Consider the following 20,217-nt stretch of genomic DNA (forward strand, 5'->3'; position numbering starts at 1 on the left):
AATATAGAAAGCATCAAGAATACTTTTTAGCCATACTTTCTTTTCTTTGAAAGGAAATTTATGAGAACACATCTGCTACAAACTGTAAAGTTTTATGCTAACTAAAATCAGATAGTATTTTCCTTATGGGAAGGCACAAAGGCCTCAAACCCCAAGTTTTGCTTTGTGTTCTCAAGCACTTCACTAATTTCTTTGGGTCGGTTTCCTATCAGGAAATATTCTAGAGATAGAATATAATATCAGCACTCGACTAGAGACAACACTCGGATTATTTGGGCCTTTTTTCAATTTTGGAAACATTTCTTAAATTAATAATCAGCTACTCCATCCTATGTATTCGCTACATCTCTTCATCTACTCTCATTATTTGTACTACTCTCACAAAAATTATATCAAAGTATTCATTATTTTCATTCCAAAATCAAAGTACTAAAAACTACATCAAAAATAGCCGACTCCATGTAAAAATTCAATTTCCTAAGTCTTCAATTTGTAAAGGTAAGCCTTAACAATGGCACTAAAGGTCTGCCTGCCTGCCTATCATCCTATTTATCTTATCGATGTTATATAGATACTTCATGTAACTACAGGCAATAAGAAAATGCAATGCAATGGTAGGTGATACTGGTTTCCATGCACAATATATCATATTTAGCATTGCTGAAAAATTTCATCAGCCGATATTTCTTCCACCCAGTGATAAGCATTTTGAGCTACTGTATACTGACCTCTGTTATCAAATAAGTTATCTTTTTGTAGTAGCCCATTTATGTAATAACACTCTCTTTGCAACTATTACGTTTTTCCCCCTAAAAATAAAAATGAATGTAAATAGAAAAGACAAAATTGAAAGAAAGCAAAGAGACTAGCATAGGTTCAAACTTAATTCACCTGAAACACAGAAGACTGATGTGTGGAACAGTGCACTTCCCTCACTAGAAACAGCTAGTTAAATGTAGGGAAAATAAAAACAGAATTACAGATGCTAGAGACATACTAAAGATTATGCATAAGAAAATCAAAATTTAGTATATATACCTTAAATTTTTAACTTCAATAATCAACTTCAATGCATGTCCTTTACAAACATACTGTGGGTAGAACCCTCATGCACCTGATTCAACGCCTCTCTGCCATTTGAAGATACAGCAAGGAAGAAGCTATATGCAAACAAAGCAAACAGCCCTCACCAAGAAATGAATCCATTAATATCTTGGTCTTGGATTGTATAGCATCTGAAGCTGTTGTTCAAGTCATCTGGGCTTTGATATTTGCAGTGGCAAGTCAAGATGAGACAACAGTTATGGGACTGCATTAACCTAAAATCTCTTTAACATTTCTCATGGCAGTATTAGTCTTATAACTTCATTATGTAATAATCACATTTTAAAAGTTATTCACTTAACCACTGACCTCACACTCTCAGTTATCTCCTTACTTCTTCCACAAGCCAATTTTCATCAACACATGACTCTATTCGTGTGAGCCTGTGCCCAAGTTACAAAGCATTGTTTAAAATAATAGTAATTCTACAAATTACACCTTCTGACCAACTTCTAGTAAAATCCTTCACTAATTCTTTAGTATAGGCTTCACACGGACCTGTCAATTATCTTCTCTCATTTTCTTTGTGTGTTTTTTTTTTTTTTTTGAAACAGGGTTTCTCTGTATAGCTTTGGCTGTCCTAGACTTGCTTCTGTAGACCAAGCTGGCCTTCAACTCAAGATGTCCACCTGCGTGTGCGCCACTGCGCCTGGCTTCTTCTATTCATTTTCAAAAGACATTAGTTAATTCTTATATTCAACTAACCTGAAAGCTCTATCCACTAGGGGTGGGTCTAACACTAGTAAATACCAAGAAAAAGTTCTGATCAGTATTTATTTCCTCACAAATGTGAACATAACTTTAACTTATCTCTTCATCATTCTTGACCAAACACAGTATTCCAATCCTCTTGCCCTTCAGTATCTTTAAGCAAACACTCCACTCTTCTCCTTCCTTTAATACTAACTTTTTGAATCTTATTTCCAACAACTACCTATAAGGTTCCTCTTCAACACTCATCCCTTGACTCTGGTCATTTCATTCTCTGAAACCAATGCTTACTCCTCAGTACACACTTCCAAATACAAATCTCCCCATCTCGTTCTGAGTTTTCAAGTGTTATCTATAAAAATGTACTTGTATCTGAAGATCTTATGACTCACATGTAAAATGACTTCCAACTATTTTCCAATGATGAAAACTGTAGGCTATATGCCTACAAGAAATTGAACCTCTACCTTTACCTACTACAAATCACTTTCTAATCTGATGCCACCATACTCCTTCTGAGTATACCACAATTTCCCCAGCAAACTAATTTTGCCTTATTTTCATTCACTCTTTCCTAGTGTATCCTTTTATTCAAAATTTTCAAGGTTTTCTTCTGGTTCTAATAAACACCCTCCCAATTCTACATTTCATATTTCATCTCTATATTAGTAATTTCCAAATATTGTTATACTGGCACCCACTTGTGCTCTTAAATCCTTCCACTTTTTAAGTCAAATTCCTTAGTGATGCTTTTAAAATTTTCTTAATCTCTTCCTACGCTCTTTGCCATATAATAATTCAACAATCCTATAATTACAAACCTCTTCAGTCACTCTCCTCTTTTCCCCAAGAGTAAGCAGCTCTTCTTTTTAAAACCATATACTACACTGGAGGATCTCCCACAGCGTTCGGATGCATCCCTTAATCTTTTCTTTAAAGACTCGGTTGAATTTCCTTTTTTCATGAAATTTTACAGCTTGGTTTAATTTTTCTTTCACATAATACCTAAGCTATCTATTACCACCTAAACAACTCATTTGCCACTTAATGGGTTTCACACTATTACGAAAGTGTATCATCTCTCTCATCAAAGTAAAAACAACCCCATGAAGGGATAGTATATACTATCTCTGTCATCTACCACATTTTTAAAATTGTAAAGCAAGCAAAGGTATTTAATAAAAACTTGACTGCATGATTTAACATAATCCTCTTAATGTCATGAAATACTAAACTACCTAGCTCATGTAAGCTCTACACTCTACCTTCCAGAGAAAGAAATTCTAGAAGACAGACAGGAACAGAAAGATACTATTTTGCAACCCTATAGTGATGACTCATCAAAGAACCATCAATGAATGCTGAAACCACCATATAGAGAAGTTTCTACAGGAATAGGACATTCATACAGCATCAAAATATCACTGAACAGATTACTTAGGAATTACAAAGGGAAAAAATGGTACCTTTACAGTGAAGAAATCTGGCGAACACCAAGTGATCAAAGTTAACATCACCAATAATGGCATAAACTGACAGCATGTGCCTCCTGATGTGATGCACTGAGGACACAACATCACTTATGTATTATTCCTGCCAAAAATGCACAACCTGAAACTAGTCATGAGGAAACAATCAGACAAACCAGAAACTGAGGGACAATCTATAAATCAACTGACCGTCAACCTTCAAAAATGCCAATGTACAGACAGACGAAGTCTGAGGAGCTTAGTATATGATCCAGAATTGGATCATGGATCAGAAAAAAATTACTGTAGAGGACATCACTGCTACATAGGACAACCCAGTGAAATCTGAATACGATGGTAGCATGGTACTGCACTATCATTAAAACTGACTAGTTATCTTTGCACCTCTTTGGATATGTAAGAGAACTTCCTCATTCACAGGAGAAATGAAACCACATAATTTAGGGTAAATGAAAGGTAAACCTTATTCTCTAATTGTTCAATAAGAATTGCAATGAATAAAAACCAGGAATAGAATGATTTGTAAAAATGTAGAAAAATGTACAGGTTAAAAATATGACTTCATTTCACTATTCAAAACATTTCTGGCCTCCCCCCCATAAATATTCAAGAAATGAATTATCATATAAAAAGTATCAATGAGTCTGGGATATGTCACACTGTATTTGACAATCTTAAAGAAAGACATTGTAAGGGTATTTCATAAATGAAATTAAATTTTTTGCAGTCTGTTCAATGAGAACACCTTAAAATGCTAACTAATAACTTACTTTAAAGATTTCATATTTACAATAAACCTTAGCTAAAATGAGTCTACTTCAATTACTGAAAAAAATCTTTGAGAATATTTTAAAGTAATATATTTTTCTTATTCTTAAATTTACAGAAGAGAAAGTTTAAAAGGCTGTTTAAACTACTTAAAGAAGAGTAATTACTTATAATTAAAATTTAATAAATAAGCATTTGTAAATCACTCAGCTATTCAACACAGACCACAAACTTCATCTCCTCTCAACCATCATTAATTGTGACTTAGCCAGTTACAGGTTTTTAGTAAGGTTTTACAATACAGTCACGTATTAAATATAGGCTTCCTATAACCTTGAAAAGAATGTTCTTGTCAAAATACAACAGTATAAGGATTCTCCACAGTTAAATTGTATTAGCAATAGTCCTTTAAATTGGGTACCTTATTTATGAGATGTTCAGTAACAACTTCTCTTAGTCCAGTGTAGAGCTTTTCTCCATGTTTATGCAAAACCATTGTATATGCATTTCTATAGAGCTCCTCAAAACTAAGACCACTGTTATTCTTACGCTGGATTTCTTGAATTGCATTTTTCAGAAGGTCCCAAATGCTGTTTACATATTTTTCATCCATGGTCATCTGCAATATCCGAAAGAGAGAAGGAAAAGAAAAGGTTGAAAATATTTCTGTATTTGTTCATATCATAAAATTGACTATGACTACAAACCTGCATGATTTATACACATTAACAACAGTTTTATTTTAGCAAAATAAGGGATATACCTGAAGTTGCTTGAGCTAATAGAGATATTCTTATTCAATCCTTTAAAACCTCCTCCTCTATTCCCAAGTATACTAAAACTCTACTTTAAAAATCACAATGACTTATGTATCCGAAAGTCTCTTAGCCCTTCTTTGGAAGCACGGTACTTGAGAAATAGAAACAACTTAGGAAACACTGTACAAACTGACCACACCGACCAACATTTTTGGCTATATGTCAAAATAATCTGTTAATTCTTATACCCCAAGTACAGGAAGCAGAAGTAAACAGCACAAAGAAACACAGGATGTCAGGCCCCACACTCCAGGTCCACAGAAAAGCTTGCATTTTAACAGGAACTCCAGGTGAAATGTAAGCAGAATGAAGCCTTTCATGCCAAGTTACCTACTGAAGGCTCTCTTGACAATCATCTTTGTCATATTCAGTGATTTTCCCTCTCTACTAAATCATTCCTATTTCCATCCAAAATTACAATTCATAATCCTTTCATTACAACTGAACTTCTTTCCATTTACAGTGAAGTAATTAAAGCACAGGGACTGGAATTGTCCTTTACGTAAACTCATTGTCTCCAAGTTCTATTTTTCCATTTTATCTTTAATTCACCTCAGTTTTAATTTTCAACTTTCCTATTTCACTGGAACTAGTTGCGAAAAAGTCATCAGTAACTTCTACATTCATAAATCTAATGGCTAAAGTTCCAGATCTCATTTTATTATACTCATTCAGCAATATTTTCAAAGCTCACCAATCCCACTTGTTTAAAATATAAAAATTTCACTTGCCTTCCAAGCTCTAGAGCCACTCGTTTTTTTTCTTCCCATTTCAATGGCTTATACTTGTCAGTTAGCTTCTGGTCCTTATCATCATCTCTAATCCTAAACTCACGTTCTAGAGAGAGACCTCTGTTTATTTCTACAGCTTTAAGTCACTCTCCAATTTTCTATTCTATTTGCCCCTGTCTCTTGCACACTAATGATATTCCCTGCTGCCTACTCAACTTTTCCACCTGAATGCCTACTAAGCATCTCAAACTTCTCAAGGTTGAAAACAAGTTCTAATCTTTCCCCCACATTCCACTTCTCTTGCAATCTTTTACAGCTGAACAAATGTCTACTTTCTTCCGGGTGCAAAGGAAAAATATCTTATAATCATCATTGGCTATTCCCTCACATCAATTCCAACCAAAAAGAAAATTCTTGTTCTCTACGTTCAAATCACAAGGAGAACACCACCCCCTTTACGTTAATTCCATTAATATATTCGTGGTAAAACTACCATCTCTCAGATTGTTGGTCTAACAGCTACATCACAATTCTTGGCCTGCCTCCAAAAGTGATCTCCTGAAAACATAAATCATATCATGTCATTTATCTGTTCACAACCCCCAGAACACTTATTTCCCCTGGAGTTACAGTCAAATGCTTGTAAGCTTCTCCCACAGAGACTTATCTAATCTAATTCACCTCTCAACTTCATCTTTCCCTTTTATTCACTCTGCTCTGTGCACACCTACTTCCCAACTATTCTTTGGAGTACATAAATAATTCATGTTAGCTTTGTTTGTTTTTTTTTTTTTTTTTTTTTTTTGCGTCCTACCCTCTCTGTCTGGAATGTTTCTTCCTCAGACATATCTGAATATCTCAAATCTGCCAGCTGACAATGACCTGCGAAGTGGCTATGCTACTCACAATAACAGCCCCCATTCACTGCTGACCCCCAATCTACCTCTATTGTTTTTCTTTATCTGGTGTGTCTTCTATACATCAAATGTTAGCTTCATGGAGGTAGAAAAAGTTAACAGCCCCTAAATAATACTTCATACATAAAAGGTATTTGTAGCTGCTGGCTGAGTGATCTTTCTGCTAATTCTTGACTAAGGAGTCCCTTCTGTGTTACAAAAAAATCTACTCAATTCAGTATTTACAAACCTGGAACACAAGTTAGTCAACACCAATTCTGGCTTAACTGGGTTAGCAGAATTTCTTTGAAGTCATGTTTATGCATAAAAGTGTGAAAAAGAAAAAAAAATTAATTTGCTTACCCTAGCTGTAAAATAGCAGCTCAACTGAATCAAAAGGATCCTTAAACAGATGACTCAAGTTCAGTCTAACAATTCTAACATTTTAGGGTAAGCTACAAAATGAGATATGTTAATACAGTATTTCCTTCCATCCACCAAATTCTTTTCACATCTGAGGTCTACTAGAGACTCTTAGAGAATCTACCTCAATACCTAAACTGTTATCAATTTTTATCAGGTATCTTGACTGACAAAATGGCATGTGTGTAAAATGTAAGTGTGTGGCTTTATGTAACTTTTCGTACACACAAATGATGTACTCAAATACTTCATTCATATGCAATGAGGTTTTAGTCTATTGATGCCTATCAACACTGTAATAAAACAAAGACATCTCATGACATTAAACACTAAGCATACAAAGATTCAATGAAAGGGAAAAAACCTTATTAACTCATATCACAAAATGTCCATCAAGCTCTTTATTATCCAACATAACCTAAACACGAAGCACGAAGACATCGCTACTTAATACAAATGACTAAAGAGACTTTTCTTTTAAAGGTGTATTTATTACTTATACAATGTTCTATACACCTACCCAGAAGAGGGCACCAGATCTCATCACAGATGGTTATGACTACCATGTGGTTGCTGGAAATTGAACTCCTGACCCCTTGAAGAACAACCAGTGCACTTAACCTCTGAGCCATCTCTCCAGCCCCTAAAGAGACTTCTACTATCACCTAAGCACTTTCACACTATTGTGAAAAACTAGTTTTAAAATTTATATATTTAAGAGTTGTTTTACACTGGGCCCTGGGGGCCCTGCAGAGACTGATACCCCAAACAAGGATCATGTATGGAAAGAACCTAAAACCCCTGCTCAGATGTAGCCCATAGACTCAGTCTCCAAGTGGGTTCCCTAGTAAGTAAATTCATCCCTATTGAATGAACTCAGTGACAGGCTCTCTGATCACCTTCCCCCCCCACCCACACACACCCGGGGAGGGTGCAGCCATGCCGGGCCACAGAGGAAGACAATACAACCAATCTTTATGAGATCTGATTGATAGGCTAGGGTCAGATAGAAGAGGAGGAGGACCTCCCCTATTAGTGGACTAGGGGAGGGGCATAGGAGATGAGGGAGGGTGGGACTGGGAGGAGACGAGGGAGGGGGCCACAGCTAGGATACAAAGTGAATAAACTGTAATAAATAGCAATAATTAATAAAAAAACACATTTTTTTTCTAAAAAAAGAAAAAGTTATTTTACAAGCCAATACTGTAAGCAGGATTTCCTATGTTCACACCTTATAAGTAAAGTAATGACTAGGGGCAGAGGGCAAACATGTTACTTCTATTGAGCACTAAGAAAAAAATTAATCATCAAATAAGACAAAAACAAACACCAAAAATTACAAAGCTTACTCCACATCACCAAATACTACAAAATCCAAAGCACTGGATTCACCACACACTCCACATGGTAGAGTAAATCAGACTGTGAGTCACTCAACAAACACAATACACTACAATAGTAAAGAACAAGAGTTTTGTTGTCAGAGTGGCCTTAATCTGTATCATGGCTTTCTCACAAGTCAGAGGACCTTAGACAAATCATTTAACTCCTTTAGATCTTGATTTCTCATTTTAAAAACAGGTTTAATAACATCAGAAAAACTGTCATAAAAAGTAAATTACAACATCAATAAATTCTGCAAGATTAATTCTTGGGTACAGTATAACCCTCATAACCAAAACAACACAGGAGTCTTCACTTGTAGAATTTTCTGAATTCGTACGTGTTCATCAATCAAAATTCAGAAAGCAGTTTTCAAACTCTGTATACAAACATATAAAAGCTGAAACAAAAGTCCTTAAGAACATAACTATGTGAAATGCCTATCAGTGATAAGCAGCTTTATTTCAAAAACACTATTTCTCTACACTTCCATCTCTTCACTTGTATCACTCATTTAGGTAACTGTCATCCCCATTACTCTCTTTGGTGCTTTTCATTCTCTACAATGGGTCTCTTATGCACCTTTATTCATTATGAAGGCTACAACTACTATCTACATATAGGGTTCAGAATTAGATTGGTTGCAAAAAAGTCTCAAGTTTCCCAAAACTCCATATCTATTTTGCAAATATAACTTGTATGCTAAGCACTTAGTTTTTATCAAAATTCTGAATCTGGGTTTATTTTTGTCTCATTTGATTGTTAGTAATTTTTACCTTAGTAAAATCAAAAAGACAGTGATTGGCTTACGTGGCTCCCAAATCCAGAGTGCCAGCTCAGATTTTGCCCCAAAGCCTAAAACCCCTGTACTCAACCACCTGCTGCACATCTCCAACCAGCTCCACAAACAAATCTAACCAACCATGTGCACATTCCAAGTAAACAACACTGCACATGTGCCCAAATGTTTTTTGTATTATTTTTTTTATCCAATCACTCATTATTAGCTACTTCATTTTACAAAGCAAAAGCATAAACTTTATCTTACATTCTTTCCTTTCTAAAGGGTAAGGTGGAGTAGGAGTACCATCAAGGGGACACATCCTTTCAAGATCCAGTTAAGGTTTCTCAGTGTATTTCCAGTCACAGAAACTTCTCCACCCACCTCCTAGCCAATTTTTTTTCTAAGTATTCCCCCTTTTCTTAATCTGACACTCTGTATGATTCTAAACCCAGTTCAGGTACTGTACTCTTCTGTATTTTTCCCCCTGGCCCTACCGAAATTCAACATTCTTCTTCAGTTCTTCCCTAACAGTTGGGGACTATCTACCACTAAAATCCTGTATTGTTTCATAATTATTACTCTGTTCTATTTCTTCCACATGACCGTGAGATCTTAATGGACTTGTGCTTTAATTCCATGTCACTTCAGTGATAGTAAACCAACGACTTGTCAAATGAAGACTGTTTTACCTTTTGCATTTCAAAAATGTGAACCAGTACTAGGCATAAAGACAATGGAAGAATATTAAATGTGCTTATCTTCAGCAATCTATCTAATTTTTGTAATATTCAAATGTCTTTTTCAAATAAAAATAAAGAACAGTAAGGGACAAACGACAGGTTCTAAAATTGCCTATCAGGAACTATCTTCATACTTACTCATTTATCTTTCCCATTATCAAAAAGCCCAGAAATGTGCTTAATCACTGCTTTTATTATTAAGTATTAGCTGGGAAGAACTAGTTGACTGAATAAGCCATCAAGGACTGGAAAGGATTAACAAGCTATAATTTTTCTTTCCCTAAGTAAACAAGTTTAAGAACAAAGCAAAAAATGAAAAGGCTATCAGTAGATTCCTCCATGATTTAGTCCTAGAATCAAGCATATCAACACTGGCAAAATAATTTTTACCAATAAGCTTTGATCTCTCACTCAATACTAATTTCATCAACTTTAACCATAGGAACATTAGGCTATACTTTACACAGGATGAGAAAAAAAAGAAATCTTAAGGTTCTATCCCATGCACATTAAAAAAAAAAATCTTAATCTAAATTATCATACCAGAATTTTAGTAGTCCAAATGGTAATACTTATTTGCTTAAATTTGTTGTAACTACAGATAAACTCAGGAGTTTCGGCAACCAAAGCTTTTTGGGAGGATCTAGAGGGGATGTGGTAGGATGTACATGTATACACATACACACAATTTAACTTAATATCTGCTATGTAATCATAAATACTCCATGTCCTGCCTCAAGAAGTTCAAGCTACAGAAAGTAGTTTTCTTTAACACGAAAAAAAATCTTATTTTGAAAGGAAAGACACATATTTATTCTTAGTTTACAATTCCATTAGGCAATAGCAATAAAAGTAACTAAAAACTGTAATTGTTCATCTACATTATTTCAAACAGCATAACACGGCCTGTGTTTGAAAGGACGTCTATTATATATTTATACATCCTGAAAGGGCTGCAGTTATTAAAAGCTTGGGAAGAACTACATCACTAAACAAGTTAAAATTAAGATAAACTGTATTCTTTGTATACATTATGTATAGCGCACAAGAAGTTTTCAATCTCTTGTCAATAATCTTCTACCAGAAAAAAAAAAAATAATAATCTTCTACCAGAAACTTGGAATAAAGTGGATGGGTGGAAAGGGTGAAAATTTCAAACTCCAAGCAATTCAGAATGACACAGTTAATTAACACACACACACCACACTATACCACCCACCTAAGCAACCTCCCACCCCCAACACACACACACAGGGAAAAATGTTTGAACTTAACTGTAAGCTTCAGCCTCAACAAAGCTTTCTTGGTATACTCCTGAGGAATCTGTATTTTTATCAGCTCCAATAGAAGCAGTAATTATTAAGGCAGTTCCTACTTAGATTATAAACACCTTAATTAGTAAGGTGGTTTCTCTTCCATTGTTATCGTATGTCTGGAATATATATACACACAGCACGATGACTAGATGACATTAGCTAATATTAATATGGATCAAGGATTTTACTTGATGACAGGATTCAGTAACATGATATCTGCAAATAACTCACTTTTCTAGCACTAAACCCTTAAATAATGTCAACCATCAAAACATAGCCAAAGATCCAAGTTTCGAGGCAAACATCAATCACACTGTTTGACACTGAGTAAACAAGCTATTAAATTTTCAAAACTTCACTTTCCTCATCTATTTTGGTAAAGAAAAGGGAGATGGTATGCTGAATGACAACTGAGAACATTAATGAAAGCACAGAACATAGCATGCTTAATAAATGTAAATTTGATTCTTCCTTTACTGAACAAGAGAGCATTGCTTAGTGACTTTTGAGTATAAAATCACTGTTTGCCTAAATGCTTTTTAAGTGGAGTCCACTTAGGAATAAAAATGTGCTGACACGCCAAACAAACAACCAACCAACCAACCAAACAAACAAACAAAAACCCTTAATAACTTATGTCATGAAGGGGAAAAGAAGATAGATTTAAAAAAAAAAGAGTTATCAATTAAAGCACAGCAGCATGAAACAATTCCATGAAAGCACAGATTAGCCTAGTTATACTCAGCTTGCCTCTAATATTAACTTACAGGACAGCTACATTTTTAATTAAAAAAAAAAGTCAAATCAATAGGTTTAATTATGTCCAACATTTCAACCTTCAACACATGAGTAGCATGCTCAGGTATCATGTTGAACACCTTGAAAATTTGTAACTTATTTTTCAAAAACAGAAGATAAAGTTTCCAGATTAGTCTATCAAAGCCATTTGATTAATAGATCTGACTTACTAGTATTAACTTCTATTTCAATTATATTCTAAATGATTTTTATAAATGAGAAACATTTCACAATTAAACATGACCATAGCAAGAGGAACGTATTTTATCCCTACCATGTGTTGAAAACTAGGAATACCAAAATATGGGAAGTTTCTTACCTACAATTGTGTACGTATATCCTTCCACATACTTTTAAGCCATTTCTAGATTACTCATAATATAAATGTTATACAAATAGCTGCTGTACTGTTTAATGGACTACAAGTAAACTCTGCCGAGATTTAAAATGTCATGGGCGAATAGACTGTCTTCCTACTGAAACAAAGCTGGGTAGTATCTCAACAATGATGCTGTTTTCACTGTCGATACAAAAAAGACAAAAATTTCAAAGTAGTTGTTACAAAAAAACACACGAATGCATGACTTAAATCCATTATTTCCATAATCTAAAATTAGTTTTTAATAACTGTGACATTATCAATATCATTTTTCCCTTTAGCTGAAATCACTAGTTTTTTTTTTAAAAAAATAAAACAGCTTTCTAAATAAAACTTCTCTAAACTATACGACGCCACCAAATTTTAGCTAGATTGATCAATTACACATAAGCCAAAGGGAGAGAGGAAATACAAATGTAATAGTGTTATCTACAACTATAGCTTGGTCATTGAATGGACTAAGCGCAATCAGTTATAACAGCTAAAGACCCCACACATAAATTTATTGCACAGATATTCTGTGGAATCTGCTTAACCTTACCCAAAATGGTCAGCTCACAAAGCATAGCATAGCAGAACTTTGCTACCTTCCGCACTGCTTCATCTGAGAACTCAGCCATCAGTGGAATATAGCATCCCATTTTTAAGAAAAACTGAACTGAGAGGCTAAATAAAATCCACAATGTGAAACAAAATGTTCCACAAATTTCAAGAAGACCACACAAGCATTAGTTCCTAGATTTACATATAAAGAAAACTATCTTCCACTGTAATTTTTTAGAGAGCTCCAATGTGCCTAAGATAACACCCCAAAGTAAAACCTCATTTTACAAAATAGGAAACAGACTAGGTGGCTTATCAAAAACCACAAAACATGGAGCCCAAGTGTCCTTTCACTGTATCATGTCAACTCAAATTATCAAGCCTTGCCATATTGAGCAATTTGCAATTAAGTCCAGTATTAACAATGAGTCGTTATGGCTACACACTTATTCCAGTCTCGTCTACAGAAACAGGCTTCTAACTAAAAACCAGGGATTACCAGTTGTTCCTCCATAGTAAGGTGCAACTACCTAGGTGAAACCACCTTATCTAGTCCTCAATTTTCTTGTTAAATTGATAATTTTCCCTAAAGTCTGCTATGGTTTGAGTACCTGTGTCTACTCCAAAGCTTTTAATTCTATGAATATGCCAATACTAAGAACTGAGGTGCAGAGGATGTAGGTTATAAGGGTGGGTCCCTAGCGGGTAGAATTAGGTAACCTTATAAAAGGGCCACTTTGCTTTCGGCCAAAAGAAACAGCATTCCTCTCTTCTGGAGTATGTGGCATCAAAGTACCATCTTGGGAAATCAACAGCCTGCAACATCTGAACTTATGAAAACTCATGATCACGGACTTTCCAGCCTCCAGAAATTTAAGAAAATGAGTATTTGCGTTTTATAAGTTTTCTAGTCTACGTAGGGTGTTGTGTTACAGTTACTAAGACAGTCCTACCTATAAAATGCACAAGAACTTGAGTCTGGGTCCCCAGGACCCATATAAAAGGCTGTGCATGATGGTGCGTATCTGCAACCCCAGTGCTAGGAAGAGAGGTTTGATTAGACTGTAGGCAAGCTTGTAGAGGATTTTATTAATTAGTGACTGATGGAGGAAGGCCCAGCCCATTATGGGTGATGCTATACCTGGAATAGTGGTTTGGGGTTCTGTAAGAAAACCGAGTGACTATGCCATGAGGAAGAACCCTTCCATGGCTTCTGTATCAATCAACTCCTGCTTCCAGGTTTCTGCTCTGCTGTTTTGAGTTCCTGTTCTGACTTCCTTTGGTGATGAACAATGACACAAAAGAGTAAACCAAATAAGCCCTTTCCCCGCAAATTGCTATGGTCATGGTGTTTCATCACTACAACAGTAACCCTTACCAAGATAGCCGTCTCAAAAAAAAAATAAAGTGGAAAAGAGCCAACTTCAACCTCAGTACTCCACAAGAATACACACACACAAACGGAGGGAGAGAGGGAGAGAGGGAAAAAGGGAGGGAGGGAGGGGGAGAGGGAGAGAGAGAGAGGGAGAGGGAGAGGGAGAGAGAGAGAGAGAGAGAGAGACTGGGACAACAGTTAAATTTGGCTAATTTAATTCATTTAAAAACTACACTTCCACGCTAGGAACCTGCCACAGAGGGCCTCTGAAAGGCTCTGCCCTGAAGACCATCAAAGCAGACGCTGAGACTTATGGCCAACTGTTGGGCAGTGTGCATGGAATCTTATGAAAGTGGGAAATAGTAAGATCTGGAGAGGACAGGAACCCCACAAGGAGAGCAACAGAACCAGAAAATTTGAACACAGGGGTCTTCCCAGAGACTCATACTCCAACCAAGTACCACGCATGGAGATAACCTAGAACCCCTGCACAGATGTAGCCCATGGCAGTTTAGTGTCCAAGCGGGCTACATAGTAATGGGAAGAGGGACTGCCTCTGACACGATCTGATTGGCCTGCTCTTTGATCACCTCCCCCTGAGGGGGGAGCAGCCTTACCAGGCCACAAAAGATGACAATGCAGCCACTCCTGATGAGATCTGATAGACTAAGATCAGAAGGAAGGAGAGGAGGACCACCCCTATCAGTGGACTTGGGGAGGGGTGGGGAGAGGGGCTTATGGGGGATACAAAGTGAATAAAGTGTAATTAATAAAAAAAATTTACTGTACACAAAAAAACTCCACTTCATGTTTCATTTACATATACCGAGGGAAATATTAAATGAACTCTAATCCTTGTGTTTTACACTCATTTTATTATTATTTTAGAATACTCTAAATTTTTTTAGAAGTACTTAAACATGTTAACTTCAAGGAATCCAGTTTCCCTTAAAAGAGATTATATTCCTACATAAAGATACATAGACCATTCTATAGGAATTGGTAATGAAGAAGTCAGCCAGATGAAACTAGTAATGAAGAAGACAGCCCCGTGCCCAAAGTTTCTTCTCAAGCCAGAGGCAAAGAGCTGAGTAATGATACATGTTCAAGGATATAATTAAATAGAAAGATTGTTGAATAAATGCTTGAATAGCAGGGGCTGGAGAGATGGCTAAGAGGTTAAGAACACTGGCTGTTCTTCTAGAGGACCCACGTTCAATTCCCAGCACCCACAACTGCCTGTTAACTCCAGGTCCAGGAGATTCAACAACCTCATACATGTACACATGCAGGCAAAACACCAACACACATAAAATGAAAATGATAAATCATTTAAAAATTGTTTTGAATAGCTGAACAGGAACGGTGAGCTTACTAGCTAGGTACACAAACAAAATGCTTCAAGTCACTGAATTTCTAGTTAAACTAGTGACCACTGTCTTTTAATTTACTTCAGGACATTACAGCTTAGGAAACATGAGCAAGGAAAGCAAATAGGCGGTGTCAGCCAAGACGGTTTTTACTAATACTTCAGGAACTTCGGGAATACATAAGCATTTTAAATTAAACATGAATGAATGAATATTGTGACGTGCAATGGATAAAACTAAAACTTGAACTAGAGATAATTTATGTCTGTGAAGGAAACATTAAGTTCCTCAAAGTCTGAGTAAGCATGAGTAAGAAGATGATCAGAAAGGAAAATGGTAGTTCTTAAAAGCCCGAAAAAGATATCTACAGCAGTAAACAGCATTCTGGGACCATAATGAGTGTAAGGAAAATAGAAGGCTTAATTTACGGTAAGCCTATCTCTTCAGAGCAAAGCCATGTTTCAGAAGGTGAAAAATCAAAATCCTGAGGACAGTACATAGTTAGTTAACTGAGAGCAGAAGAGGGGGATTAGACTGCAGAGTGAAGTGGGTTGAGGAAGGACATGCAAGTGAGTCCCAGCATTGTTGTTCTGGTGCAGTGTAGAGTTCAGCTAAGATACAGAAAACACGGAGCCAGAGATTGACTTCTAACGCTGAATCTAACCTAATGCTGACCAAGGTAACCCACGACATTATTTACTTTCTGTTCCAGACACTAAGGAGACTACCCTCTTAAGAAAAATGATCCAAGACCATTTATGATCTACTACATACTTACAGACCCAAACATTTCAAACTACCATTTGTACTACATTAATCAATTACTACCGTCTGGCTTAAAGAACTAGTTTCTCATTTAATCAATCATTCACTATCCATGCACACTGAGTGTTAAGTATTCTGTGGTTTGAAAGGCTGTCTGGTATAAGCACTGGGCAAAACCCACAAGCTAAATGAGGAGTGACACCAAAAATAAAAATAAAAATAAAATAAAAAAGAGGGAAGGAGACAGGAAATAATAATTAAAACAAACAAACAAAAAAGTAGTCATGTAAATATCTGATATGACTCCCATCTCCCCCCAAAAGGGTCATGACCTAAGTTAAGAACTACTGCTTTAGATGAACATTTTATATGTGAGGGTCTACACACATACAAATGAGTGTCTATATACTTGTGTGAGAATGACTACTAGAAATTCTCTCTTGAAGCCATAACTCAAGGAACCGTAGCATTCCTGAGAACCCCAGAGGTATGAACCCTATATTTTTAGATGACACTAAATTGGCTCTGCAGGCTTTATAAAATGCTAAGCCAGAACGTGTATAAGATAAGGGGGTGGGGGTGGGGAATCACTAAGTATGCAGAATTTTAATCTAACTACCCATAAAAACATTACAACTTTAATGTTTAAATTGGGGCAAAACCATGACTCAATAGTGACATAATTATAGTTAACTGTGTGCTAGGTTAATTCTGAGTTTTACTTTATCACACAACAATCTGGTAAGTCAGATCCTTTTAGTATTCTTGTTTTATAGAGAAAACTGAAACTCATTTAGGAGGCAGTACAGTTACAAAGAAGTGGATCTGCTTACTTTTCAAGCCCTGACAGTACAGAGCCCACACTTATAACTGCTTTTCTCTCAGTCTTTTTAGCCACACACTAACATATATGAACACTGCAAAACTAAAAGTTCCTCAGGTCTACTTAGTTATCCTTACTAATAGTGAAAAACAAAAAACAAAACCAAAATCATTTAAGTACTATTTTTTAACCTATTAAATTAAAAAAATAAAATGTACCTGGCCAAGATTCAAAGTCAAACAACCTTGAGGTGTATACTTCTTATTCATATTCACCCAGAACCAATTATAACCTGGTTCTGATATTTACTGACTAACCTCAAGCAAATTAAACTCCCAAGCTTTCATTTGTAAAACAGGTAACACTAAGGTAGGGTAGATCCGTGTTCCCAAACCTTCCTAATGCTGCTGCTGTCCCTTTAAACAGTTCCTAATGTTGTGGTGACCCCAACCATAAATTTTCATTACTACTTCATAACTAATTTTGCTGTTATGAGTCTTAATGTAAATATCTGATATGCAGGTAGTCTCAGGTGACTTCTGTGAAAAGGACTGTTCAACCCCCAAAGAGGTGGTGACCACCAAAGGTTGAGAACCACTGGTACTGAGCTTCAGGAATTAAATTTAGACTGCCCAGCACGTGGAAAGCATTCAACAAGTGTTAGCTATATTTTTACCTTACTGGACAACCATTATATAATATATTCAAACTCTTATTCAGCTCAGTAATTCTAGAATCATAGACGGATTATGCAGAGTTTAAGCTACATTCTGTACAGAAAAAACAGAGACTTCCTAGAGGCAATCAAAATATCTGACAGTTGGTAAACTATGCAAATGTGGGGAATTGTAAGGTACCAGTGACTAAAAATGTTTTCAAAACATAATTATATGTACTGTAAGAAGTCATTATTAAAAAGAAATCCTGGGGTCTAGGGACTAAGTAGTTAAGGGTACTTGCTGTGAAAGACCCAGGATTCGATTCCCAGAATCCACTTCCTCAGGCAACAAGCACACATATGGTGCACATGCAGGCAAAACAATCATACACATAAAATTATAAAAATAAAACTTTTTTAAGAAAAGGAATACAGGGGTGGGAATAGAACAGCTCAGTGTTAAGAATGCCTGGCTAGAACTTGAGTAGCCCTGCATTAAAACTACCAACACCACAAAAAGAAACTGCACCACAAAAAGGCAATATACAAAGTAAAATTCAACTGACTATGTAACCACACAGTGATATAAAACATTAAAAAGAAACATCAAAATAACAGTAATTTTTATTTCCAAATGGTAGGAATATTGGAATTGTAAACATGGATGTTTATGTTTTCTACTATGAGCATATATCACTTTCATGATTAGAAAATATACTAAATTGGCAAACTGTAATACATCTATTAATTGCAAATCATATTTTATACCAATGATTTTTAGTATTAATACTTTTGGGCTCATTTTGTAACAGGCAAACAATAACCTATATTTTAACTAATTTTAAAATAAAATGATTAAATAACATACAAATCTATCCTCTAAAGAACTTCCTGAGAATCCTGAAAGTAACCAACAAAAAAAAAAATCTAAGCTCTCCATATTTATATTACAAAGTAGCATTATTCCTAGTCACAATTCTGTACTCTTCCTGAACTAAACAAATGTTATTACTACTACCACGAAGCTACACTGAATGAGTGAATGAATGAATGAATGAATGAATGAGTGACTGTTTTATGTGAATGATTCTATTTTGTAATTAATGTATTTCATGTGAAAGGTCAAAGTTTCACACCATAGCCTCTATTGTGCAAAAAGGCTTTAAAATTCACGGGGTGGAGAATTGCTCAGCGAAGAAGAGTGCTTGCATAAGGATCTCATTTCAGATCCCAGCATCCATAGCTATGTGACTGAATACCTGTAACTTCAGCTCTCTAGAAGGGTAGAGACAGGAGGATCCTTGGGACTTGCTGGCTACCAACCCATCTTCAGGTTCAGTGAGAAAACATATCACAAGGGAATAGGGTAGTGATAGACAAGGACATCCAAAGTTTTTTGCCTTCTCAAACATACCCAAAGACACACATGCCTGCAACACACACATATATTCCACACTTACACAAATAACAGACTGCATCTTCTTAAGCGCACACCCGTGTGCGCATGCACACACACTGAAATTCAGCATGGGTACTACTGTTCCAGAGACTTCTGTTATACCTAAAAAAAACACTGTAAACTAAAGGAAGAGAGTTAAGTGGGTACTGTTCTTGAAGATCCCAGTTTGGTTCCCAACAACCAAGTCCTCAGTTCTCAAACTCCCATAACTCCAATTCCAGGGAATCCAACACCCTCTTCCAGCCTTCATGGGCACCTGCACTTATGAACACAAGCATACACATATAATTAAAAAACAAAGTAAGGGGCTGGGGAGATGGCTCAATGGTGAAGAACACTTGCCACTACTGCAAATGACTTAGGGTTCAGTTCCCAGAATCCATACTGTGGCTAGCAACTGTCTGAACTCAAGTTCCATTGTATCTGATGCTGTCTTCTGACCTCCAATGGCAACAGGTACACACATGATACAGATATAGAAGCAGTCATACACATACAGTAAGAATGTTTCTTAAAGTATGAAATTTAATACATTATGCTTCTTTTTATTTTCTCTAAATTTCTAAGGCAAGGACCCACTAAGTGTTTATTGCTTGCTAACAATAAACACTGTTCCCAAACTAAGGAAAAAGTGTAAGTGTAAGCAGCAGTTTGATACAACTTCCTCCATATTTTCTGTGAGAAAATAACACAGAATGAAAGCAGATTTACAGTTAATTCCTGCCTTTGTGTGATTAAAACTGTTACTCAGCTCTCCTACATAGACAGTCCAGATAGTTCTCTGTAGCAAGTGCCTTCTCTAGGAAAGAAACCTATTGAAGATCAAGGACGTCCCCTTAAATCTGGTAAATGCTACTGTAGCTAAAATAGAAGACATTCACCA

The 20,217-nt window shown here is 35.9% G+C and overlaps 1 protein-coding gene across 2 annotated transcripts in view; it reads right to left on the reverse strand.

Moving 5' to 3' along the window:
- The window catches only part of Cul3 (cullin 3), a 76,406-nt gene that overhangs the window by 52,389 nt on the left and 3,800 nt on the right, over positions 1-20,217 (reverse strand). Inside the window, exons 2-3 of one of the 2 annotated variants that reach the window (XM_060368687.1) lie at positions 4,495-4,692; positions 3,282-3,377 (exon numbers count right to left, since the gene is read on the reverse strand). In XM_060368687.1, the coding sequence (XP_060224670.1) occupies positions 3,282-3,377; positions 4,495-4,692 (294 nt within the window). The remainder of the gene's footprint in view (positions 1-3,281; positions 3,378-4,494; positions 4,693-20,217) is intronic. The other variant, XM_060368688.1, reaches the window with a different exon arrangement.

The sequence above is a fragment of the Meriones unguiculatus genome, chromosome 15 (genome assembly GCF_030254825.1).
Source record: "Meriones unguiculatus strain TT.TT164.6M chromosome 15, Bangor_MerUng_6.1, whole genome shotgun sequence".
NCBI classification, from domain to species: Eukaryota; Metazoa; Chordata; class Mammalia; order Rodentia; family Muridae; genus Meriones; species Meriones unguiculatus.